Here is a 25,711-nt window from a genome sequence, read left to right on the forward strand (position 1 = left end):
GATTCATGTTTAAAAACAGAAACATTAATTAATATGACGGACAGACACAGAGATAGCGAACCGAGGGCGTGACCTGCTTTGACCGCATGTGATCTGCGATTAAAATACGAAGACGGATTGATATGGGAATATGCATGTTTAATCAAGATTATATGAATGTTGCTCCGTAAAAAGCATAGAGATACGGAAATGTGCAGACGTAGTGCATGCATGTACCCCATGAAGCTTCATCTTGCGCGGGTCATTGAGTAAAATAGCTGTACACTTTTGTATGGCACATGGTTAGTAGAGGGTAGGTTGCTTTTTTGTCCACCGCGATTCAACATCCCAGTAGCTTCGCTGCGCAGCCAATTGATTCATGATCAGAGCCAAGACCTCTCGGCCGCTATACCCGAAATAGAAGACAACTCGCACCCAGGCTGCTGGTCCGTGTCACGATATCCTCTGTGTCCCTGACTAGCACGAAAAAGGGTACGGGCAATCAGGGTGCCACAAGGATCAAGGGGTGCAGACTTGGACGGGTAACCAACAGACAAGAAGACAAGCGAAAGGATAAGACGACAAGGTTAGAGAGAGAGGATAACGGAATGCTACATCGTCATCTTAAAAGCAACGCAGGAAACGCTGTGGGCTGTTCGCTTGCTTTGATGCCCGTTGAAAGGGGGCGAACATGGCGGGTATCCATCCATTTAAACAAGGGGACCCCGTGATACGCGAAATGATGCAAGACCAGGAATCCCCGTGCGCCCTGTTCGCTTCTCGAACACATGGGCTCTCCTCCTCTTTCCCGTTCCCGTGCGTGACTCCAGCTTGCTGGGGCTTCGGCATCACAAAACTTGCTAACCGACCTGTTGAAGAGGTCAAGTCATCTGAGCTGGAGCCTTGCTTGTGTTGTTTCCTCTGCCAATTTCCACAGGCGCCGCGCCAGTGAAAGCTTACGCTGTGCTGGGACGCACTAACCAGCAGAGGGACAAGGTTTCATTAAATTATGCTTTTTACAACTGGTAGAGAGAGATAATACACACCCCACTCTCTCTGTCCCCGGTTAACTGGATTTGTAAGGCTTCCCCTTCGTTTGCCTTGTCGTTCGTTGCTCGGGTGGGGGGAGAAAAAGCTCAGATAGACAAGCGATGACGATGATGACAGCGTCGATCCAGGGGCCAGTCGACGACACAAGATCCGAGAGAAGGTCTGTGTCAAAGAGTGGTTGGTTTTGTTGAGAGGGGATCCAATTCACTCATAAGTTGAGTTGGACTGGGTTTACTGGACGCCTGTAGCTTACCCAAGACCCGGGTCGAAGGAAGAGGCGTCAAGGCTGTGCACAGCACAGGAAAGGTACCTTACGTACGACACTACGGACGTCCAATAAGTAGAGTTGCGAGCTGCAGACACGATGATGACGATGCAGCCTGTTGACAAGTTAGGGCCCTAGCCAGGGATCCAGGGGCACATCGCGAGGGGTGATGGTCATCATCATGGATGGGTTGATCCGGCAGATCTGAACCATGCTTGCGCCTTTTTTTTTCTCAACGGTCGACATGCAGAGAGAAGGAAAAGCAACATAGACGCAACGACCAACGCTTCTTTTCGCATCAAAAGTCGAAATCTCTCTTAACCAAGACCCCATGTACACACATTGGATCATGAGAGATGGAGCCCAAAAAAGAAGGGGTCTCCTTTTTCCGCCCCCATCTCCCCCCTCTCACGCCCCCCCTGGACAAGGTCGTCTCCCAGGCACACGTCTCTGATTGGCGGGAAACCGTTTCGAAACGCTCGGCGGCGCGGCGCAGACCGTTGTTGTTTTTTCCACTCTCAAAGAGACAGAGGGATGCTTGCTGATTGATTGTCGCGCGTTTCAGGTGAGAGTTGTCTGTTACAGAGCGTGTTCCAGCAGCATTAAAAAAAAGAGAGATCTGAGGGACTCTGAAAAGCGCGCAAGGGCGACCAGTACGAGGAACGAGAAGAGAGAAAACGTGAGGCTGGGTGGGCGTCGGGCTTTTTTGGCTTGAGGCTTCATTACAAAAGAATGACTGAGAGTACAGGTACTGGGGGACAACAATGGAGCCAAATCCCGGAGGAACATGGAGGAATTGGGACATTGGAGCCGGGGGGTGGACAGTGGAACATTTTCCGTTCCCTTTCTCTCGCACAACAATCAGATTGATCATTTTGGTATTAGAGAATAATCCTTCGTTTCTTTTGCAGTTCTTGATTGCAGAGTGTCAATGGGGGAGATACCCGAACACGACGACGCATTGAAATGCTGGGCAGGGGCAGAAGAAGTTTAGAGAGAGGGAGAGAGAAAGATTCTATCTTTGGAAATGGTGGTGAAACAACGCCTTCTCCCGCTGTACAACCTCCGAGCAGAAACTCGAAGCCATCTACGCCTTAATGGGCAGCAGCAGACACACAAGCACTGCAAGCCATGACGCGCCCGTGAGTTGGCTGGGCTTGGTGACCCGTGTGGTGGTGGTGGTGCATGTGCGAGCAGTGAGCAAATCCTCCTGGGTAGGGATCCCTAACCTTTGGTTAACCCCTGGCGGCGGCGCCGTCGTCCAGCAGTGCAGGGATCATCCTCAAGGTCCCCGCTCGTCGGTCGACGACTGGGAGAATTGTTGGCCCTTGATCTGATGGCTTGCTCGGTGCTGGGGGGAGGAAGAGTAAGATCGCGATGTGGTTGACTCAGTTGCGAGAGAAGATGAAGAAGCCGAGTTGGATACTGGTGATGATGTCTTGAAGAAGGCCAATGAAGATTGTTCAAGTTGAATCCCCAACGGTTATGACAACTGTTGCCCCTTATCTGCAACTAGCCTGCTTTTCTTACTTCTTCTGCGGCATCACCCGCTTGTTCAACTCCAACCATGACCCAATCCATAAGCCATGGATCCCTCAAACCCGCCGACATGCCCATCATCCTCTCGCTGTACGTCACGTCACTTTATTCATGCCCTTCTCCTTGCCCATTCTTGACACAGTCACACACGGACAACACAACACATCTTGAGTTGCCGCCAGTCCCTCAATCTCCACACGGGAACAGACATGAAGGACAATGATGAGCCTCAATTCTCGTGAAACTCGACATCTTTGAGAGAGCGCGCGGCAAGCCTTTGAGGTTAGGTGCTCAAACCAAAGTACCTGCAGAGACCCTCTCCCGTCCCTTCCTTCTGGGTCCTCCCCAGCCCGCGCGAAAGTGGTGCCAGTGGTCCAAGCACACAACGCAGCCAGCCAGGCACAAGCAAGGCAACCTAGGCAAGGCCCGCCCTGGGAAGCTGCTGGAGAAGAGCAGCAGGCTCCTTCCTTCCACTCAAGCAACCCAGTGCCAGTGCGTGCACCTGCATATACATAGGAAGGCGCTGAGCGCGCGCTCGCCCCTTCCCTTCCCTTCCTCCCCTTCCCACACTGCCTGCACCCACGCGCTCGCTCACTCTTTCTCGTTCCCTCACACACACACACCCCCCGGACACAAGCAAAAAAGAAGGCGATCTAATTATATTCGGAGAAATATCCCGGGACCACGAACGCCCCCCCTCCCCCCCTTCCCTTCTCCCAATCAATTCGTCCCTGAACCATTTTCCCCAAGGAAAGAGAAGGACCCAAGCTGCCCAGTGCCCGGCGCCCGTAGCTTCCTTTCTACACCACCCTTCCCACCCCCATTCTGCCTCCTCCTCTCCTCCTCCCCCCCGTTTCGTTCTTTTGCACTTGACAACTCTAAAGCCCAGAGCATCACCAGTCTTTGTTTTCTTTCGTTTCTTTTTTATTCTTTTTTCTTATTGTTTCTGATTCAACACTCTCGCTCAATAACGAAAGTTCCCATCCAAGGGACTTTTAACACTCGCTATTGTCTCTCGTTCTTCGCTCGTTTCTGGGAATCCCAAGGAAGAAAGGAATCGACTCAAACCGCTTCTGTTGTGCCGTTTGGTATAATCAGCTCGCCACTACAACACGTTCGCTTCTCAACGACCATCACGCATTCAAGGAAAAACAACACCACTTTTTAGCTCGCTCGACCAAAACAAGCTCGCATAGCCGAAAAATCCAACTTACCGTCGTTGCCGATTATACGCTGCAGTCGATTCCCCGTCTACCCTCCATGTGAGCGCTGCCCATGGATCCGAGCCAGAACCAGAGCCAGAGCCCCCAGCAGCAACAACAACAACAACAACTCGAGCTTCAGCAGTACCAGCAGCACATCATGTCGCAGCAGCCGAGCCCCTCGCCGTCTCACCAGCAGCACCATGATGCCACTCCTCAGGATGTCCTCGCCGAGGCAAGGAAGAACCTCCAGGTCCTGATCGATTCAGGCCTGTCCAAGGATCTCCTTCATCAATGGGTCGATGAAAGCCAGTCGCTCTCCTTGAGCCTGAACGCCATGCCCTCGATGCCTTCGATTCCCTCTCAACCTCAGCAGCAGGCTCCTCCCGCCTTTAGCCAACCTCAACAACCGAATCCCGCCCCTAGCGCTGCTTCTCTCGCTCCTCCTCCGCCGCTCCGATGCCCTCCTCCACCTCCTATTGTCCCGAATGTCCCGACCGTGACGACCACTCCCACCAGCTCATCAACTGCCACCACTCCATCCGCCGAGATCAAGCGCGAAGCCGTTCCCGAGGAGGTCCCTTGTATGTTATGCTCACCTGACCGCAGTTGCCGTCGATTTCCTTGCTTCTCTGCACTTGCTGACTGATTTGCTAATCAAGATAATGAAGCAGCCATCTTCATGCCGCCCCAGGCCCCCTTTAGCCATCGCCCTCGCATCTCCGTCTCATCGACGAGCTCCGGCTCCTCCGGCCATGCTTCCATCTGGTCCACCAACTCGGGCCAGTCCTCGATGTCTTGGCAATCATCAACCTCCAACTGCGCCCGATCTCAGGCGCCTCTCCCTCTCCCTCCATCCAACCCGATCAGCGGACCACTTGGCGCCATTGGTGCTCCAGTCGGCACCGCCGGAAAGACCAACATTTACTGGTGTACCTCGTGTGAGACGAGCTTCAAGCGCAAGTACGACTGGAAGCGCCACGAGGACGAGTTCCACGAGCGCTGGCGCAAGTACCCCTGTCCCGAGCCTGGTTGCAACCGAAGCTTCTGGGGTTCCAACTCGTTCAACCAGCACCACAAGCAGTGTCACGGCTGCAAGACGTGTCCCCATGCTGAAAAGGTGGTCAAGTTCCTTCGAAAGCGCAAGTACTGGGCCTGTGGTTTCTGCTCTGCTCTTCACCCGGCTCGCGAGCGCCATGTTGAGCACGTCGCCCGCCACTTCGAGTCTGGTATGACCAAGGGTGACTGGATGCACTCTCGGGTGGTCTATGGTCTCCTTCACCAACCCCTGATCCACGAGGCTTGGGACGCACTCGTCGTCAGCAAGCAGCCTGAGTATAACGGCCGAAGACCCCAGTTCAGCTGGCACCCAAGCAAGACGGGCCGCGCCCAGGGCTTCCTGGAGAACGAGAGCCCCGGCCAGCTACAGGATCTTCTCGAGTTCTTCTCTGGTGATGAGGGTGAGGCTCAGTGGATTGTCAGTGTAGCTTACGACCTCGCCGATATCGTCCTCACCTCAGCGCCTATCCCCTCGCCTCAGTACTCACATACGAGCCTGGCACCCCAGGCGTTCCCTCACGACCCTCGCATGTCGTTCATGACACTGCCTACTCAGGGCCACCCTGGCCACCAGTCGATGATGCCCTCGCCGGATCCTCAGCAGGCTTCGTTTGCAGCGCCTTTCCGCAACACAATAATGGTGCCATCCCAGCCATTCACACCCGCGCCGAGACCATCTCCGGATTCTTCGTCTCACTCCCCCATGGGACCCTCGACTTCGCCTCTGATGCCCCCGCCCGCGTCTTCGCCACTCGACAAGCGCGAGCTGCCACCACCACCTCAGGGTCAAGAGACCGGTGAATCAATGATGGACTTTGAGTACTCGCCGGCTCCTGTGGTATTTGACGACTGGGAGAGCATCATCCTGGAGCAACCGGGACAACAACAACATAACGGAGCACCAGCCGACTGGGGCATGGTGCAATATTTCAACGACCCTCGGGTCACATCATGAGCTTACCTCGTTTGAGCTCGCCATTCTTTTGAGTTTCTGGACATTGCCGAGCCATTTGTTTTCCCCTTGTGAGCAAGGGTTGCGTATCAACATGCCCCAACACCCCCAACCTTACCCAACCCTACCCAGCTTTGGGTATCGGTATCCCACGTTTCCTTGAATCGAACTGAACTGAACCCAACCCAACCGAACCGATCACCTTGGACCGACTCGACTTGTCCTTCTGCGAGCATTTCCTTTTATTTCCTTAGTAGATAATGATAATACCCCTTCATCGAGACGACAGGTGAGGGCATCTGTGGTTTTGTTGTCATCTTGTCATGGCAGGTGCTGGAAATGGAATGTATGGGGCTTCTTATGTCCTGGTTTTAAAAAACGGAGTTGGAGGCATTGTGTCGTGTCGTGTTTATTGATTTCCTTGAATGTCTTGACGGACGAGAATAACTGAGCGAGGGAGGGGGAGAGAGAGAGAGAAGACAAATGGAGGAGGTTGATGCACGAGCTGCGGCGATGCTGCATAGCTGGCCAGCGGCTCGCTGTAAGATATATAGGACATGGAAAGGAATAGAAAAACCCGGACGGGATGATTTTGAATGACTTTTTTGAGGAAGCTTTTGTGTGCCAGTAACTGATGGGTATGTGGCTTTTATCTATGTGCGAGGGTTGAGCTTGAACGCAAGGGGCTTGGTGGCAGGAATGAAGCTTGTCTCAGACAAGGATTGATGGACGCATGCCGGCTTGCATGGCGTCTGTATGTCGTGTATTATGCAGGTTGGAGGGAGAGGGTGAGATTGAGATGAGCGGTGGATGGACATGTATGTCTTGGACGTGCATAGTCTGTTGAGACTGCGTCCCTCCATGTAGGTCAGGTTTCAGTCTATGTATAAGACATGGTAGCCAATGTGAGTTGAGCAAGCTTAAGTTCAAGTTATGCTTTGGAGTATGGTTATTAAACTGGGGCGGTGACAACGGAGTTGTTTAGGCTGAATGGCGAGTGACTGCGGCCTTGTACTGTATGTGAATAGTAACTAGTTTCTGTGTTTGGCTCAAAGCTTAACTCATTCCTTGGCCTATGAGAACTAGTCATCACCGCCATCCCTCATGGCTGGTCACCATCGCCTTCTAGGTTCCAAAGATGGGACTGAACAAAGAAGACGGCCGAGGAAACAGCCCCGATGGAAAGTGAAATAGAACAAACGGATCTCGAGTTTGTCAATTCATCTAGAAAGGCTGCAGGCAAATGTGTTCGTTCTTAGCATGCTATTAGAGTACATGCCTGGCCAACTAATGACATCAGGGACGATACAGTGAATATGGGTTTTTGTACAGGAAAGAGCCAATGGGCTGTAACAATGCCCGTTTGTTCCGGGGGTCTTTGTCTTGAGTCCAAGTGAACATGACAGGACGACGGCTACGAACATCAAGAATACATGCTTGAAAAAGGCAACATTACTAAAGAAATGGCGATTAACCCTTGTCAAACTTGTATATACAGTGTCTCTCGGCCACAGATGATTACTTTATCACATTTGCATTGACAGACTCGACAGTACATCCTCAACAATATCTCTCTTCGTACAGACAGTCAGTGATCACCATGGCTCACGAAAAGCCTCAAGACAACCACAGAAAGCTGACAGAGGACATGCCCCTCGGCGCCCGCATTGGCATGAACATCATCCTCGCGGCTGCACCTCCCACGCTCCGCAGACACGCCATCCGTCGATTGGAGGGTGGCCCACGACCTATACGCAAGACTAGGGCGGAGAGGCAGCGCGAGTGGGAGATTGAACAAGCTCGCAGGGCTAGAGAAGGGACGTCTAGAAGTGATTGGACTCCTCAGTCTAGTAGTCCGTGTCCTTGGGATGAGGACGAGGGAAGTGGGAGTGATGCTGAGACAAGGAGTTTGGGATCCTTAGGCGCTGACGAGGAGCAGGTTGAATCGAGAGAATCGAGGGCTCCTGCTCTGAATGGCAACGAGCCTTACTTGATGTCAGGGATGGAGTGGACAGACACCCCCTCTCGCAGCTCTCAACCTCCAGGATTCACTCGTGAGCCGAGCCAGAATCCTCTGAGTAATCTGCTCCGCGGGGGACGACGAGAGCTCACGCGGCAAGGGAAAAACAAAAAGAAGAGAACAGAAACGCCTCCACCAACTTGCCAAAAGCTCCCTGCAGCAAAGTCAGATGGGTATTTCCCCCCTTTTGAACCGGATGTGGCGAGCATGACGACGGGTTACCAACGGATATACAGGTGGTCTAGCGAAGTTGACGGCGTCCCCGATGACTTACGTCCGGTTGATGATGGCCGTACTTCTGTGTCGACGGCTTGGCCTGGTTCTCACACTGATGCTGGCGATGATGTTGGGCCTAGTGAGAGTATAAGTGTCATTGGCAACGAAGCAGAGGATGAGGGGTTGTACAGAAGGGGAAAGATTGCGCCCAGCTCTCGAGAGAGTGCGAGGCAATCTGAGAGCACGAAATGGTCTCAGTAGTGTTAGATCATCTGAACCTTTGATGAACTAGGGGTGAATCGGTTTATTTAGTGGTGGGCGAGTTATGACAGAGTTGCTGTGCTGATGGCAAATCTTGATGGACATGACTTATGGAGTTTTGAGGATGCAGACTGGTTGAGTTGAGATACCTGTACATCAGGCATTTACTTTTCAGTAGATCAATAGACTTGTTTCCTTTGTTATTACTTTATTTTGCAGATGTCGTGTGTAAGTGACCTGGTTGTTCATGTTGGAGGAGGTAACTTGGTGGTAGTAGTTCAGGGAGGGCATCTAACACACCGATCTTGCTATTTGGTATAAAACCAACATCGAGCCATTGGCATTGACTCGTTATCAACTAGTATCTGCATGTATCCATGTTGGAGCAAGAGAAGTATCCAAAGTCGATTGGGATTCGTATCGGCTTACTAACTGGTGAATCTTTATACCTTGGAAAGCCCTTAATTAAGATATATCATCGTTAATACCCATGCTAAGGCACGCAGACCAGGATGAATGTACACCAAGTCGTCAAGTTGGAGTGTAAGCGAGGCTCCTTCCTACCTGGGTAGGTAGGTACCTAGGTACAGACATTGACGGTTCTACAGCACGTGACCACGCATAGCCTTTGGGCAGACATTAGAGATCCAAAGTTTCTCTTACAAAAATACAGTTAAAATCGTCTTTTTTTCTCAACAAATGGTGTCTATATAAACTGACTATAACAGCATTGACGACCCTGGCAACTCAATATCTCAACCTGTTAAGTTGTAGACCCTGGGCTCGCTCTGGGGTTGATGTCATCACCCACCAATTAAAAGGACCCACCTCGAGACGCGACGCGATGCGATGCGATCGAGCCTCGTCTTGAACTACCTATTAGAAGAAGATACTTGCCTCCTGCGATGAATACCCTCGACGACGACCGCCTGTCGGCGAGCTCGGCCGAGTCGGACCACGACAATGACCGCCCCGACCAGGACAACGATGCCGACGAGGCCATGGAGGATGTCGACGATAATGGCGACCAGGATGCCGACGCCGGCGACGACGATGACAACGGAGACGATGATAACAACGACGATGAGGAAGATGATGATAATGGCGAAGATGCCGAGGGCGATGCCGAGGGAGATGCGCAGGATAGTCAGGCTCCCGCTACAGACTCCAACGACCAGCCTGACGACAAAGTCAAGACCGAGACGGCAGTAGAGTCGAGGCAAAAGTCGGCCACGCCAGCTCCGAAGATGTACACGAAATGGCCCGTCCCGAGCCCCGAGGTCATCAACGCGAAGCTATATGACATCGTACCTACCATGGCAGCGCCTCAGTCCACCAGCGTCAACGCCATGGCCATCACCCCGGACCTGAGGTACTGGATCACCGGAGGGTCTGATGGGTACATTCGCAAGTACGACGGGCCTAATACGATCAACGGCAAGCTGCCCTTGACGGTTGCCCAGAGGCATCCCTTTGTTGATAGCGTTACAAAGGCTGGTATACTCATGTCGTACTGGGAGAACGAGGAGCCTTCACCTCCCGGGAGGGGCGACCAAGAGCATGTTCTATCTCCTGTATACTCTCTCGCCGTGCACTCCGAGGCTCTCTGGTTACTCTCGGGTCTCGAGTCGGGGGGTATAAACCTGCAGAGCGTGCGTCATGACGAGGGCAAGCGCATCCACTGTCTGCAGCAGCACAAAAACGCCGTGAGCGTTTTGACGCTGGCCCAGGATGAGAAGAGCGTGCTCAGCGGCGGCTGGGACAAGAACATCTTTGACTGGGATCTCAACACGGGTCAGACGACGCGGAGCTTTGATGGTAACTCCGGTCAGATCTCCGCCATCGAGCTGCGTCCTGCGAGCGGCGCTCCCATACCTGAAGAGGCTGACGAACCTATCCCGTCAACCACCATGTCGACGAACAACGGTGCCGCGCCCGCCAGCGGAAACTTTACAAACGGACTCACAAACGATGGTATCGACGAACCTACTGCGGAGAACGGCGCCGACGAGGGCCAGGCGTCTCCAGCTCACGATAGTCTTTTTGGTGGCAGCGACGCGGGAAGTCTCTTTGGCGAGACAAAGGGGGACCAGCCGTTTGGTAATGATGATGACGAGTTTGGCGCTGCTTCTATGGATATGATGCCTGGACATGGGCATGATGGCGGTATGGATCATTCAGCGGATATGGCGAGTCTTGAGGCGGCAAAGGAACCTGAGACGCAGCCGCCACCAACGCAACAAACGGGAGACGCCATGGACGTGGACCCTGCTCCAACACAGACGACAGAACCAGCAGCTCCGAGTCAAGAAGATCAGCAGCAAGCCAGTGCTGAAGTAACTGCTCTTAAGCGCTCGCAGTCACCAATGCTCTACACATCCAACCACGCCCCGACACAGCACGATCCCACACAAACCTCTTCAACTACTTTCCTCTCGGCCGCCATCGACGGCCCCCTTCGCATTTGGGACAAGCGACAACCAGACCCCGTGGCACGTATTGGCGTTCGACCTGGTGTTCCCCCCTGGTGTATGGGTACTTGCTGGAGCCCCAACGGCAACATCATCTACGCTGGTCGGAGAAACGGTACTGTCGAGGAGTATGATATCCACAAGGCCAGGAGAGGTTGGGAACCTGAGCGTTCTCTCAAGTTTCCTGCGGGCAGTGGTGCCGTGAGTGCCGTAAGACCCATGTTGAACGGCAGACATCTCGTGTGGTAAGTTCATACCATCCAACCTTGTTTCTCGTAGCAAACTAACAATCCCCAGCGCCTCTCACGACATTCTCCGTCTCTACGATCTCCGAGAATCCCGCGCCTTTAAGCACTCCACCGTGCCCTTCCTGATTATCCCCGGCCCCCCTCGCGCAGGCGTCATCTCTAGTCTCTACATCGATCCCACGAGCCGCTTCATGCTTAGTGCTGCCGGCACAAGGGGCTGGGAGGGCACCAGCACAGAGGTCTTGATTGGATACGAGATCAACGTCACGAAGGGGTGAGGTGAATTGGACTCTATCACCATGGTTTTGTTGTCTGGCGTTGGAGTTGGGTACGTAAACTGGCACGCCAGCTTGGAGTAGTTGTATCATTTCTGGTTAGACAAAACATCCTTCTTGTAATCAACACCTGTTCTGAACAAGTCCCTCTTTACTGATTGCATTCCTAAGCATGACTTCAATACCAATCTACTGACATCACAAACATCATCACCAAAGCACAACACCAAGATTCTATCAAAACATTTGTAATCCTTCATAGCCATTGTTCCTAAAGTACAAAAAGTGCCATCTGCCCTACCCATAGTCCCATACCTACCCATATCCATATCCATACCCGTACCCATACCCATACCCGTACCCATACCCATACCCACTATCACTCAAAACTAATCAAGTCATCATCGCCAGCACCCTGGCTACTTTGCGACTCCGCCGAACTCGAACCAGCGTAGTCTGCCATACTCGTGAACCCCGCCGCCGCATCAAGGACCATGTGCTTCCTGCTCGGCTGCTTAGCAGCACCGACACTGACCTCGCCGTTAGCTACTTCAGCACCTCGCTTCGGCGACGGCGCTGGGATCGTGTACTTGGTGTGCGATGGACGCCCACACACACGCGTGCAATCAGCCGCCATGGTTGTCTGGCGAAACGATACGCGAACCTCCATCGGATGCGAGCTAGACGGACCCTGTCGCCTCATGTCCTCTCGAAGCATGGCATCTCGTCGCTGCACCTTCTCTGGGCTCCACTTCTCCGACAACGAGTCTTCGGTCAACGTGATGGCACGGCTCTCAAACGGCGTCTGGGGGCTGTCCAGTCGCCTTGGCCCGCCTTGCCCGGCCTGCGACATGTGGGCATAGTAGCCCATCTCCATCAGTTCCTCGCTGGTAGGCTCTTGGTGGACAGCCTCGGATTCGGGCCCTCGCCTTCCACCTGCGAGGTGAACATCTCTGCCAGGCAATGCCGCGTTCTGAGTATGACCTCCTCGATGAGCTCGTCCGCCTCTGCCACCTCGGTTACCAAAGTTCCTGCCGCCTCGTGAAGCGCCATTCCCGTTTCCTGGTCTTCCACCTCGACCCTGTGGCAAATGCCTGCCTCTAAGGGGCAGCGAGACTGAGGGAGCCTTGTTGCATTTGTGAGGGCATTCGCAAGGATCTCCGCAAAAGGAACCACACCCATGACCACATGAAAGGACTTTCTCACAGGCGTGTCTGCACTTGAGACGGGCTTGGTTGGATGGATGGCAGGTCGTCTGACAGGCATGACCGTTGGGGCATTTCTCATCGCACTTCTGATTGCAGCCACCTCCAGGAATGGTATCCCACGTATCAACCTCTCCGATCTCAGTCACTCTGCCATGCTTCTTGCAAGTGACTGGGAGAAAGTTGTCGATGCACTCGTTCTCGGCAAAGACATCATACACCTTGGCCCAGGTCTTGTGGCTCGTCTGAGTTTTTTGAACAAGATTGAAGACGTCGCCGAAGATGTACATGCCGCGCCTTGCTCGACTCGTCGCAACCACTGCTCGGTTTTCATTGTCAACGAAACCGGGCCTGGAACTTCGGACCAGAGAGAGGAGAATGATGTCGTTTTCTTCGCCTTGGAACCCGTCAACTGTTCGGATGGACCACTCCTTGGTGGGGTGGAAGTTGAGGAGGACCTGGTCTCGTCGGAGCTTTTCGAGAAGTAGGTTGACTTGACCCTTGTAGTAAGTCAGGAGGGTTATGGCAGATGGTCGCACGTCGTTTATCACCAAGTATCTCACAAATCGAACCATCATGTCGGCCTCTCTGGGGTTCGAGAAGGAAAAGTCGTCAGCGCTCTGCGTCTCGGGCCAGTGGTGATGGAACCAGAAGAGATTCCGCCCACCCATGCCTGGGACTGGTGGTCGAACAGAGGGATCGGTGACAGAGTGGTGGTCCTCCAGTTCTGGATAGAAGGTATTGACCACTTCTCGAATGGCGGGAATCATTCGGCGCTGCACGCGTAGCATTGAGAATGGAAGCTCGAGCTGGACCAGTCGTTGAAACAGGGAAACGTGCATGTTGTACGGTTCTTGGCCCAGTTCGCGAACATCAATGTGTGGAACCAGTTGTTGGTGATCGCCCACAAGTACTATCTGATCCAGAGATGGATACATCGCCGATGTGATGTTTGCTTCTCTGGTCTCGGCCGCCTCTTCAATCATCAAGATGCGAGGTTTCAACGCAGCGATTAGCCCAAGATACTTGGTCAATCCTGTCGTTGTGCAACCCAGAATCTCGATGCGTTCGTGGCGAATGATTCTGGCACTCTTTTCCCAGTTGCCAATCTTGATTTCGTCACACGCTGCCTTGTACTCTCTGAGAAACGTGGGAAACTTCTCGGCCACCTTCCCAACAAGTCGCTTCCGGAGATATCGGTAGACCATGCCACGTTGCGCCGGCTTGATGTTGTACAAGTTTTGATACATTGTCAAGAGCTTGGAAGCCTTGTAGGACCAAGCAGCTTCTCCTGAGTTGGCGCCTGGGACAGTACCGGTGACAGTGAACTGAGTTGAAAAAAACTGGCCTTGAAGCCGTTCTTTCTCGTCCTCCTCTTGGTCGTTAGCTTCAGTGGGGTCATCCTCCATGGTGGGAGGTGCAGCTTGACCGCTAGGGGGGCGGTAAACATAGGTCTGGTCCGATTCGATGTATCCATCAAGCCATTGCACCATGGAGCTGGAAGAGACCTCTCCATTGTTCTCATTCACCAAAGGTGCGCACTCCCACTCATCGTCATCAAGAGAGTCGAACTGTTCTTTCGTGATAAGTTCTGCTTCATAGAACTCCTCAGCAGAGATCAAGTTGGATGGGAAACAGGTGGACAAGGTGTGGTCGATCCGGCTGAGGATTTTCTTCCGGGAACTTTCTCCCTTGACAGGCCCACGCGAAAGACTGGAATTCTTTCTGATGTTGAACAAGGTGCGCGGCTCGATCTGTTTGTCCTCAGTGCGACCACCGAGACGGCAAATGACGGCGCCAAAGTCAGAATCACATCGAGTGAGGAGCTGGTCGAGCGCATGGTTGGTCTGGGCAGCAACCAAAACTGGAGGGAATGGCTTCTTCTTTCCATAGATTGCCTGGAGTGTGCGAACATGGCTCTCTAGGGCAACGACGGATGTAAAGGTCTTGCCGGTGCCAGGGGGGCCTTGGACGACGGCCAGCTCACGAGACGTCATGCGCTTGAACGCCTCGACTTGCGATGAATCAAACGAATTGGCGCCATCTGAAACCTGAGCAGTTTGACCTGGGGCCTCCTGAAGGTAGGTAGCCTTGGGGTCACGGGCGTGCCCATCGATGATGTACTTGTCGAACTTGGATCTGAGACAAGACATGGTCAGTCTGCTTCCGCATAAAGGGGCAAAGAGAAACTCACTCAAACAGTGCAGCGTGTTGAAGCCCAACCATTGCGTGGCGGACAGTCTCGAAGTAACCACCCTTCGCCTCAAGCATGACTAGTTCGACAGAGGGATCGAGGATTGCGTCCTGGCAGTTGGACCAGAATATTTCGATTCGAGGAGGTGTGTTTTCATTCTCTCCATCATCTGGATTGGGCTCGAGGCCTCCGATGAGGTATCTTGCGGCAACAACAGCGACGTAGCACTGAGTCTTGAAATTGTCACGGCTCGGCGAAAGGGCAACAAGAGTGCCAGTGGTAAGACGTGTGCACTGGCTCCAGACAACCTGGGTAGGAGAACGCTCCGTGGAGAAGGAGATTCTACAGGCTGGTCCAGCCCGAGCAAACATGTAGCCTTGCACGTGGGCCTTGTAACAGTGAGTCAGAATGTCAGAGATCAGAGGAGGGGCCTTGACGAACCTGAGTGTAGATGTAGAAATCTGAACCCTCCGCCATCTGAGGGCGATTTCGGAACTCGTTGACAGCTCGGCGGAGGAGCTCTGTGCCCTCGAAACGGCACATGCGGTACTGTGACTCCAAGTACCCGTCTTTTTCGAGAGCTTCGCCGTCCAGTGTTGCTGGAGGCACCACAGGAGGGTCGGAAGCCATCAGCTCTCCGGGCTCAGGGATCTCGGGCATCGTTTGCCATGGCTTGAGTTGAGTGTCCCCCTCAGGCTCCAGCTGTCTGCTCAAGACATATCGTGAAATGATTTCAAAGGAAGGCGGCTCCGCCTGGGGCTAGGTAGAGTGTGTCAGCGCGCCCAGAGGGGGAGAGTGAGGAATTTTACCTGTTCGCCCTGCTTCATGATGGCACCGACACCAAATGCACTTCGTCGTCTCTGATGGACGTCAGTATTGATTCATGGGTTGGAGCTGGCGTATGGGTAAAGGGCAAGAAGAGGTAGTATAGGAGGGCAGAGCGGAGATGCATGGAAGGGCAAAGAAGAGGAGCAGAGGGGAACGAAGGGCAAAGAAATGGCTTACTGGAGCAGTGATTCTCTGGACAGAACAAAGCGACGACTGGGATGATGATGATGGAGGAGAAGAGAAGAGGAACGTGAAGAAGAGGAGCGTATTGTTCTTATCGACGAGGGGACAAGAAGCGAGGAATGAGAGCCCAGGAGGAAGAGGAGAGAGAAGGAACCAACTTTGAAAGACCACTGGAAAGACCGCCTCGATCAAAACAAACCAGAGAAGGTGCCTGGGTAACCAGCCAGGTAGGGCGATGCGGTTCTACCTACCAGCTTTGGAATCGAAAATGTAGCTTCTGTCGAAGCTTTTACGCGGGATGCCGCTACCTACAGTAGCATGCGCAAATGAGAAAGGAAGATGAAAGTTGGAGAAGGTGCGTGATGAGGAGAGGAAAAAAGAAGGAAGGCGAGGGAACTCGGGAAGGAGTTTACCCACCAGGATCTTTTTTTAGGGGGATACCTCCCTAAGGAAACGCTGCAGTGAACCGAAGCAATAACGCACGGTAACTGGCAGTTCCTGGCACTGGCAATGCACTGCTGGCTTTGGACTTATGTGAGGAGGCAGCGTGTTCAAAGCAAAGGAGGTGAGCGGCCATTGGTTGATAACACTTGCCAATTAGTACCCAACCAGCGTGTTCCGGGAAGAACTTCAGTGCTTCTGGTAAGACCCTGTCGCTTTTATTATTGTGCAGCGTTCTTGAATGCAGGGCTCGTGGTTTCCTGATCTCTTGGTCAAGAATGCGCAGCGACGATGGTTCGACGACGCCCAACACTCGCCCCTGGCCACGTATTTCCGCGGTGCAATCACCACCCAGATTTTCTACAAGTGGTAGAAATCACTCTTCAGGAAGTGCCAGGGATGTTTCGTCCGTCTCGGTCTCGGTTCGGTTCGAATGCCTCGAAGTGGTGCGGAAGTCGTCGTGTGTAGAAGGACTCGGTTGAAATTTTTGGAAGGTGTCGTGGAATGGAAGACTCCGTAGGACTCGGGAGGGTAGAATGATTCAATATGAACTGTATTGGATGCTGTAGCGATGGGAAGAAGTGAGTAACGGTGGACAGAGAGGTGGAAGGAGCTTGATGCTCTGAATGCCGGAAGAAGACCAGGGACGAGCTACTGGATGTTCCAATGGAAACAGAAGGTATGTCAGGACGAGTACTCGCTTCCAGCTTCTTCAATACAATTTCCCACTATCCAAAAGAAAGAAACACCTGTGTCGTCTCTCGTCGAGTAGTGTCTCTAGAGGAAGCGTCAGGGGCAAACTGGGAATTGACGCTCGAGCTCTCCTGTCGATATTCCAGAAAATGGAAAAGAAAGAAAGATGGAACAGAATTGGATTTTTATGGTGATTCTGCGCGCAGAAGGAAATTGAAAGGGGGGCATGGAAATTCTACGGAGTGACGCGGCAGAGATATTGAAGCATCGGGAAGCTGCATCTAGTGCCACACTCGCACTGACAGTTTGCCCAGCAGGGTAGATTTTTGCACACAAATCCGTTTTCTTCATTACAATTCTATTATCAAAATCTTCCCGTCTCTTTTTCTGTAGATTTCCAGCAAACAGCTGGGCGTAGAATAAATATCATATGTTTGTTCGTGATACCTGCATCGCCAAGTCTCACTGTACCTCGCATTAGCATATTTCTCAAGCCACATGCATCACATCAGCCTTGACCGATCAAACATTCTAGAATTTCTTCTGCACAATGTTTGATCAACGGTGAGTGACTCAGACTTTGCATCTGCCAAACAGCTGTCGTCATTGGACGTTGCACAACCCCTCACCGTTGTCCAGCATAAAAGCATCAGAAGCCCACTCCCAGCTATCGTGGAAAAACTCAAGACCGACGACGCAATGGAGGCAGACTACGGCAAATATCTTTCTTCTCTTTACGCTGGGACGTCATGGTCCGTTACTCGGCTCTCTGGCGGTCTTGTCAATACTACTCTCCGCGCGACGCAGACCTCTCCAGTCCAGTCGGATGCGCCCACGTCCGTCATTCTCAAGCATGCAAAGCCATATGTCGAGGTCGCAGGTCCAGAATGGACCTTTTCAACCAAGCGTCAGGTAAGTCTCCCCCTTCGTTGATGTGATGCTTAAGTAACACTTGTCCAGGAGGTTGAAGCCATCTTCCTCAACCTCTTCTCAGAGCACGGCGCACTCTCCTATCTCCGAAAAGAACCGTATTGGAATTCTCCTCGATGCCTGCATCATCGAGAAGGAAAGGAGTCAGACCTCGGACTCTCGTCCTCCGACCAAGAAGCCTCAGTCCTCATCCTGAGCGATCTCGGCAACCTAGTCAACATCTTTGACTTCATCCGCCAGCAATCCCACAGACCTTGGGACGAAGTACGCCCCAAGATCAAAAAGCTAGGCTACGACCTTGGAAGAATCTTTGCAGCGATTCACAGCCCCGAGAGAGTTATCCGAGTTCAGACCTCGAATCCCCAGGCAGCCGCCAAACTCACGCACTCGCTTACACGAGACATTGTGCGCACCGCCGCCATCGAACCCCTCCGAACTCGTCTCGCTAGTACTCCCAACGCCAATAAGCTATTCGCCCGTGTCGAAGAAGGTTTCCGCGCGCAGGAGAGAGCGCATCCTTGGTCCCTTGCCATGGGTGACTTCACCCAAGGTTCCATCCTAATGCGCGATCCCAGCGAGGTAGAAGAAGACTGGACCCCCACGCTGGTGGACTGGGAGTTTGGCCAGCTCAACGGCCGTGGCGTGGACGGAGATCTGGCGCAGTTCCTTGCCCATCTCCACTGCGAGCTGCTCTCGCACCCCCGGACTTCGGCCCTTCATCGTGCCGTCTCGGCCCTTTCCTTACGCTTCTGCGCGGGGTACGCCTCGCGTGCAGGGTTGCGGTTGAGAAGGCAGGTAGACGATGAGACGCTGCGGCTGATGAGGTGGGCATTTATCACGCATGGCCGGGAGATGGTGAACCAGGCATGTGAATCCTACAAGGGCAACGAGAGATTTGACGAGATTTTCAAGGTCGGAGTGTGGTATCTCGAGAGGGCTGGGGATAATGTGGAGGAGTTTCTGGAGGAAGACAACTGGAAGGAATTGGAGGAGGAGGATGGGATGATGCTTCAGTCACTGTTTGAGGTACTTTGAGGTGAGAGAGATCTGGAGGCACAAGCGATGCCAGGCCCTGAGGGCATCTCATTTCATTACTACTGTCCACCAACCGATGGCATGCAACACCATATCCAACCAGGCATTGTCTTTGATCTCTCCCTCTCGACATATCCTACAATAAAAACAGGGTCCCTATTGACCCCAAAACGCCTTCAAATTTCCAAGCCCATAGCCCAATGGCCAGATATCATGTCGTCTAAAAACAGGCACGCCAATAAACTCCATCAGAACTGTCTAAATCCTTCCCCCTTTCCCGCCTTTTATGTTATACCTATATGTGCATCTATCATGTCGCATCAATGTTGGCTTTAGCAGACGCCCGAGAGGATCGAGGCCGAGTCCGAAACGGGTTGTCTGTGCCAGTCAAGGAGTCCGTCGGGGCGGACCAGGAAGGCTGACGCTTCCTCGACAAGCTCCCATTCGCCGGTGGCTGGGTTCTTCTGAGCCGATCGGAAGATGATGTTGGTTCCCAGATCCTCAAACACAATCTCTCGTCTCCTGAGTCGCAGCCACTGTTCGTGTTCGTTGCCTTCCATCGAGTTCATCGTCTCGACCTCGCGGTTTTTGATCGCAATCGCTCGGAAGACTCGGCTATCGCGCAAGGCGTTGCGGATGGGATATTGGCCCAGAATGCGGATCGCTTCGCCTCGAACGGAATCATCCCGGCATCCGAACGACGAGACAAAAAGCGGCCAGGTCCAGCCCGAGTCCATTGCGAAGCCGCAGCTGGGACGGCACGAGATCAATATCTCGGCCAATGTGTTGATCTCTTGGTAATACGGTGTAAGCTCGCGAGCCTTGTCAATGCCAGTATACCGCGGCATGGCGGTATAAATGTAGAGGATCAGGAACTCGACACGCAGGTTGATGGCTACCAAATATGGCTGCATGTCGTTCTGCCGGTTGTTGGAAGCAGATTGAAGTAGGGGATCAAATGACTGTGACCACCTCTGCAGCCAATACCGTGATTCCTCAACAAACTTGGAGATCCTGGGATTTCTCGTCACGCTCGATAGCTTCGTCTCGAGCTCCCCCATATCCTTGACCTTGGTGAGGCCAAGCTGCGCCGTTACCACTGTAAGCATGGGGACGTGTCCAACCATTTGCCTCTGGAGTAGACTCCAATAGTCACGAGCTTCCTCAAAACTGCCGAATGCCGGAGGCATGTCCTCGATATTTGTGATGCTCGTAATTCGGGGCTTGAAGTACGGAGAATACTTGGTAAAGGGGGCAATCCCTGGCGGTCTTTGTGGAGGGCCCTGAGGCGCCCGTGGAGGTGTCTGTTGATCTGAACCACTCCATGGGCTTCCTTGACTTTGGGGGCTGGGAAGGCCTGTCGGTACTTGTTGGGTTGGGGAACTCGTCCATGGCGAACCTGGCTGACTGGGTGGGCTGGAGGCAGACATCGGCCCACCAGGGCTGGAGCTTCGACTTGCGAGAGAATCACTGGAGACGGGCGCAGTTGGTTTAGGGGGGAAGAAGAACTTCCTATATGATCCCATGAACGAACGTGATTGCAATTCCAGAGGCTTGTAACAATCCAGAATCTCCTGAACCAGCGCAGGGGGCGCGGGAGCAATGCTGACCAGGTCGGGTGCCTTTTCGGAGCAAGCAGCAAGCTCATTGAGCATACTAAAGCCATGCGTGACATGCTTGAGGGCGGCTGGCATGTTCCCCCTTTGCGTCTCAAAGCAGATAAAGAGGAGCGAAGATAGCATGGCTGTTCGGAGGCCTTCTTTCGATGGTCGGGCCTTGGACTGGAGGCGGAGGGCCTCGCAGTAGTAGATTATGGCATTGAGGTAGTGTTTGTTATCGCTCATGAGGTCGTCATTAGGTGATGAAGCCTCAAACTCGACATTGGAGGCCTTGCGCAGGGCGCCAACAGCCATGGCGGCATATCGCAACGTGGGTTCTTGTAGTGTAAGTTGAGGCATTGTAATCGTCCATAGTCGCGAATTCCCGAGGCCGCCACTCAAGAAGTTGATGGCGAGGTTGGACCACTCGTCAAAGTAGGCGCGTTGATCGCTATTGGCGAAGCAGACGGTGTTGACAGCGGGTTCCTCGAGGATCGGCGGTGTCCTTGGTCTAACGACGGCGGTGGAGCCCGTGGTAACTTTGATATCTGACGTAGCAATGCTCGTGGAGGAGGAGCTGAGCGAAGTACTGGAACCCAGGGAACTGCTGGAGCTAACCGTGGAGCTAGAGTTGACGGTGGAAGTGGAGCGGTAGGTTGCGGCGGTTGTCGGGCGTGATGATTGTTCGGAGAGAGCGGATGTGGTGGTGGAAGAGGTTGAAGATGATGAAGCGGGAGGGTTCTCGGTGTAACCGTCACAATAGCCACGCCATTTCAGGCAATTGAGGCACGAGGGCTTAGTCTCGTCACACTTGACGTGCCGTTTCCTGTGACGCAAGTGTTAGCGCTGTCTAACGATCCAGGAGATGTCACCGGAGATGTCACTGGAGCCGGCACTTGGCGATAATGCAGGGGCTTGGTTATACATACTTGCCTACAAACTGTCAGTGACGCGTTCAACATGGAGAATAGCTGCACAGATACTCACAGGTGCTGCATCCCGTGCGCGCCCTGGTCGAGCTGCGCCGGGTATGCCGGGTACGGGTTTCAAGGGCGAAACGATGAGTGCCGCCTCTCGCGGCAGCAGCATGCGCAGACCTTCCTGTTGCGGTTGACGTCCTGTATACGAAAAACGCGCTGGTCAGAGTTTGACTTCTTGCGCGACAAGGGTTTTGTTTGGGGGAGCTCACCCGACGGAGGTTGCGGCACGAACCGTGTTGATGGGAAGCGAGAACTGGATCTCCATGGTTGTGGTAGTTTAGAGGATCCAGCTTTACAGCCAGCAAAGAAGCAATTGATTCTTATATCGCCAGCCAGCTCGAGTCAAGTCGAGTTGGAGCCTCAGCCCAACTCAGCTGAAGAATTCAATACAATGCAAGGAGCTGAATGAAGCTGTCCAAGGCAGAAGGCCAAGGACCCCAGCCGACTGGAACCAACGGGAACGGGGACAGCTCGGCACTCGGAATCGGGTACGTAGCTCTCACCCACAACGGGCAGGCTGTCAGGCACACTTTCAATGGATCACAGACGTTTGTGTGGAGGCGGGATCTCGCAGCGTCAGCGGCGCCTGGCCAGGGAGAAGCGATGTGAGGAAGAGTGCATCTGCCGTGAAACCTCGATAGTTGTCGATAATAAATGTTTGGGAGGACAAACGAAGAAAGAAAAAAAAGGGTTTGCCGAAAGTGTCAATGTCTTCTGCCGTGGCCAAGTAATAAGCCAAGACTGTCTCTCTCCACTCGGTATCCAAAATGGGGATTGGGCAGACAAGATCCGGTAGTGGTAGCGGTAGCGGTGATGGTGGGCGCAGGTCGCTTGTCACAGGGCGTTAATGGCGGGAGGTTTAACGGTAAGGGGCAAGAAGGTGTGGTGCGGTAGCAGTTAGAGCAAGGGGAGCGAAAAGTCAAACCCGGGAGAGGCGGCGCTCAAAGAGTTGATGTAGACGAGACGGGGACGGAGACGGATGGATGGCTTGGAAATAATTGAATGAATGGACAGGACAGGCGAGCGATATGTATGGACGAACAAGGTGGGTTTAGCTTGGCTTGGAATGGAGTGAAAGGCGTGAAAGGCGAGTGGGTTGAGGCCAGGGACCTGGTCACGGGATCGAGAGATTGATTGGAGAGAGAGGAGCCCTCTAGCCGTTTGGTCTGGCCCTCCCTCGCCTCTGGCAGCGAGTGTTTGTTGTTTAGAGATGGAGGGATGGATGGATGAGAGGGAGGACATCCATGGGAGATGCAATGCAAGTGACCAGGGGAAGCGAACGATGGGGGTCCCCTCGGCCTTCGGGTCCTGGGTCCTTGGACCTGGGTCCGCTCCGTCCAAGGTCCGTTGGAAGTGGGTAAGGAGGGAATAAGGTGAGTCAAGGTGAAGAGCACCTGTAGATTATCAAGACGTAACAGAACCGCTCAACCAGTCCAGTCACTTGTTTCTGCATGGCATGGCATCATGGAATCCTCCGTGCCATGTGCGTCACGGAACAAGATGAAGATGTGCGCCAGCGCGTGGCTGTGGATCCGCCGTAAAGTGTACTTGATACCTCATACAAAAAGCCTGTGACAGCTTGTACCCCAAATGAGAACATCAGGCAGGGGTCTGGGGCTGAAAGGGCGCCAGCCGAGTGGAGGCCGCCAGATCCGAAGTCGAGTTGAAGAAAAAATAAGGTACAACACCATTTTCAAGGTTAACTCAAGTAAAGTCAAGGTAAAGCAGATCAGAGTAGGTCACGTAGCGAAAAGGATCAAGGGTGTAGAGCGCGGAATCATGACGGAACGCTCTCGACTCTCACACGGTCCCCCCAGGCATCCCGTCCGTCGGTACAGGGTGTACCCAAGGTCTGCGATGGATCCTGCTGTGAGAATGGAGACCTTCTCTTGCGAGTTCCAGAGGACGTTTGGGTAATGGAAAAAAAGTACCTGCCTACCACTAGCCCCGTCATTTTAGACGTACGTTGAAGCTTCACGAGATCCGTCCCATAATTCCCTCCAAAGCCGATCAGTCTACCACCAAGAGACCATCATCAGTCGATGTCCCTCCCCAAAAGCGGCCAGGCACATTGACACACACTAGGACCGCCGGGGTTCATCCCACGCAGTCAAAGCGTAGAGTAAAGCCACATTTGGAACGACTGGACGACTTGACACAGCCAAGAGGCGAATCACTCCCCGAGTACCGGACCAGTCCCGCCGTTCCCGCCTTGGTCTTGACACCCTTGGCCGGAAAATCGAAAGAGTCCTCCGTCTTTGCCTCCAGTTTCTCGTATCGGGGCGTGGCATTGTAGGCCCTGGCAGGTACTGATTGATAATGGTTGATTATCTCTGGCTCCGCATTCGCCCAATCCCGTCCCGGCGAGGCAGACTATTTGCGGCGGTTGCTCCGAGATCCAACACTAGTTGCTGAAAGAAGCTCAGAGCGCATGTCGATGAGGTTGTTGCTTGATCAAGTCGGCCAACAGCATGGGGGTTTGGCGCCCTACAAGCACAATCAACCCATGGCTGCCAGATGTTCCGCGACAGCCCGCTAACAATTCCTCACATTAGGTAATCCAGCATTCTGCCTTCTTTCTGAGGGTCGTCTTCTCGGCTCTCACCCCGAGAGTATCACCAATATCAATCAGGGTCGGCCGCACCTTGATTATCTCCGCCAAATCGCGTTTAACATCCAGGCCGATCGTCGTTTTTGGCTGTCGTCCTGGGACCCATCGCCGAACCACCACCAATCGAACCCTCGCAGTACCCCCGCGGTGGAGAAGGGGTCCTGGATTGATCATTGCCAGGGGCCACGGGACCGCGCCGAAACAAGGCTGCTGCTGATTCTAGCTTCTGACTACTGCGTCGGCTTTGAGATGGAGACATCGGCTTTTGAAGGGTTTCGGCTTTGGTGGTGATGATGGAAACATTCGGCTTCGCGTGTAAGACACGGTCAGATATCATGCTCCGTCCAGTCTCGCGGGCTGGCCTCGCCCTCGATGTTGTACTACCATCCTCACCGATCCGGCAGCTCACTATTGACACCTTGATATTGCCTCACTGACAGTCTTGTCTTCATTTCACCTCATGCAACCTCGCCTGCGTGTTGGCCGCATCAACAACACCACCACCGGTACTGCACCATGCCTCGAAGCACCATCCCGCGCACCAAGGGCCCCCATCACCAATAACGGCGACGCCCTGCGGGAGTGTCCCAGGATCGCAGTGTACATCCCGCTCTCGATGCACCCATTGCAAGCCAGCGGCTCCAACAGTGGTGTCAGATCACCAGCTCTCAGCAACCCCTCCGCAAGGACAGGCCCATGAACAGGGCTGAAAGGGCCCCAGTTCGGGGAACTTTACTCCCACCCTCGCGCCACATGGCCCATGGGGCCCAACCTGCCTGATGATCGTCGCATCTCGTCGGCCGTTGTTCCTGTTGGCCAGTACATGATGGTTCCAAGGCAAGAAACAGGCAAAGACAACCTTTTTGGACGCCATGCGCTGGCGCGAAGCTCGGCGTGAGACGGTTAAACGCCAAGACTGGGGCCCTCCTCGCCGCGATCGGCTCTTCCCAAGGCGACCTTGGCTCTCCTGGAGCCGAACTCGGTTGCGAGATGTGCTCGCTTGCAAGATGTGGTGTCGTCTGTCGTCTCGTCTCTGGGCGTGCTTGGACGCTGTCAAACTCTGCATGGCGTTTAATTTTCCGGGAACCGGCGGGCACTCGACAACCCACAGGACCCTGACCCTGTGTAACCAGCAAGACGTGAACGACGAGTTCCAAGCACTGACAAACTGGATTCTTGGGACCTCTCTTTGGTTCATGTGGCTCTCTCCAAGTGGGAATTGCCTGCCGCCGGGGCCTTGGTATTGGGACAGTCCAAGCGGACAGCCGGCCAGACTCGACCTCCGAGCTCACATCCCGAAAAGGCAAAGAGGCACACGATCAACTTCGGCGAGCTTCTTCGGTCCCGTTCCATACGCGGGTTGTCATTCTCTGCGGGCCCGTCCCGTCTGGAGTCGTTGAAGTTAGGATGTCGGCGCCTACGCTAAGCCGTTGGCTTCATGCAGGTTACCAAGTTGCAGTGCCGTGGTGTGCCCTA

At 53.6% G+C, this 25,711-nt stretch overlaps 5 protein-coding genes and 1 pseudogene across 6 annotated transcripts, besides 1 other annotated feature; 4 read left to right on the forward strand and 2 right to left on the reverse strand.

Annotated features, from left to right (window-relative positions):
* Positions 1-4,108: 4,108 nt before the first annotated feature.
* NCS54_00447100 (Hypothetical protein) lies at positions 4,109-6,049 on the forward strand (the record flags this gene model as incomplete). The annotated part of the gene is made up of 2 exons (XM_053150005.1): positions 4,109-4,619; positions 4,698-6,049. 2 exons carry the CDS (start codon positions 4,109-4,111, stop codon positions 6,047-6,049), a joined length of 1,863 nt encoding a protein of 620 aa, XP_053005980.1.
* Positions 6,050-7,646: 1,597 nt separating this feature from the next.
* NCS54_00447200 (Hypothetical protein) lies at positions 7,647-8,543 on the forward strand (the record flags this gene model as incomplete). Its single annotated transcript, XM_053150006.1, has 1 exon — positions 7,647-8,543. One exon carries the CDS (start codon positions 7,647-7,649, stop codon positions 8,541-8,543), a length of 897 nt encoding a protein of 298 aa, XP_053005981.1.
* A 905-nt stretch (positions 8,544-9,448) lies between these two features.
* Positions 9,449-11,540, forward strand: NCS54_00447300 (Hypothetical protein; the record flags this gene model as incomplete). Its single annotated transcript, XM_053150007.1, has 2 exons — positions 9,449-11,259; positions 11,312-11,540. 2 exons carry the CDS (start codon positions 9,449-9,451, stop codon positions 11,538-11,540), a joined length of 2,040 nt encoding a protein of 679 aa, XP_053005982.1.
* A 376-nt stretch (positions 11,541-11,916) lies between these two features.
* On the reverse strand, positions 11,917-15,796 carry NCS54_00447400 (annotated as a pseudogene). Its single transcript has 4 exons — positions 15,746-15,796; positions 15,378-15,695; positions 14,937-15,325; positions 11,917-14,881 (listed from the first exon to the last, which is right to left on the reverse strand).
* Positions 11,917-15,796: a sequence feature.
* A 1,984-nt stretch (positions 15,797-17,780) lies between these two features.
* Positions 17,781-19,046, forward strand: NCS54_00447500 (Hypothetical protein; the record flags this gene model as incomplete). The annotated part of the gene is made up of 2 exons (XM_053150008.1): positions 17,781-17,993; positions 18,042-19,046. 2 exons carry the CDS (start codon positions 17,781-17,783, stop codon positions 19,044-19,046), a joined length of 1,218 nt encoding a protein of 405 aa, XP_053005983.1.
* A 332-nt stretch (positions 19,047-19,378) lies between these two features.
* NCS54_00447600 (Zn(2)-C6 fungal-type domain-containing protein) lies at positions 19,379-21,889 on the reverse strand (the record flags this gene model as incomplete). The annotated part of the gene is made up of 3 exons (XM_053150009.1): positions 19,379-21,470; positions 21,628-21,762; positions 21,834-21,889. The coding sequence occupies 3 exons, from the start codon at positions 21,887-21,889 to the stop codon at positions 19,379-19,381; spliced, it is 2,283 nt and encodes a 760-aa protein (XP_053005984.1).
* Positions 21,890-25,711: the final 3,822 nt, after the last annotated feature.

This window comes from Fusarium falciforme, chromosome 3 (assembly GCF_026873545.1).
Source record: "Fusarium falciforme chromosome 3, complete sequence".
Taxonomy (NCBI): Eukaryota; Fungi; Ascomycota; class Sordariomycetes; order Hypocreales; family Nectriaceae; genus Fusarium; species Fusarium falciforme.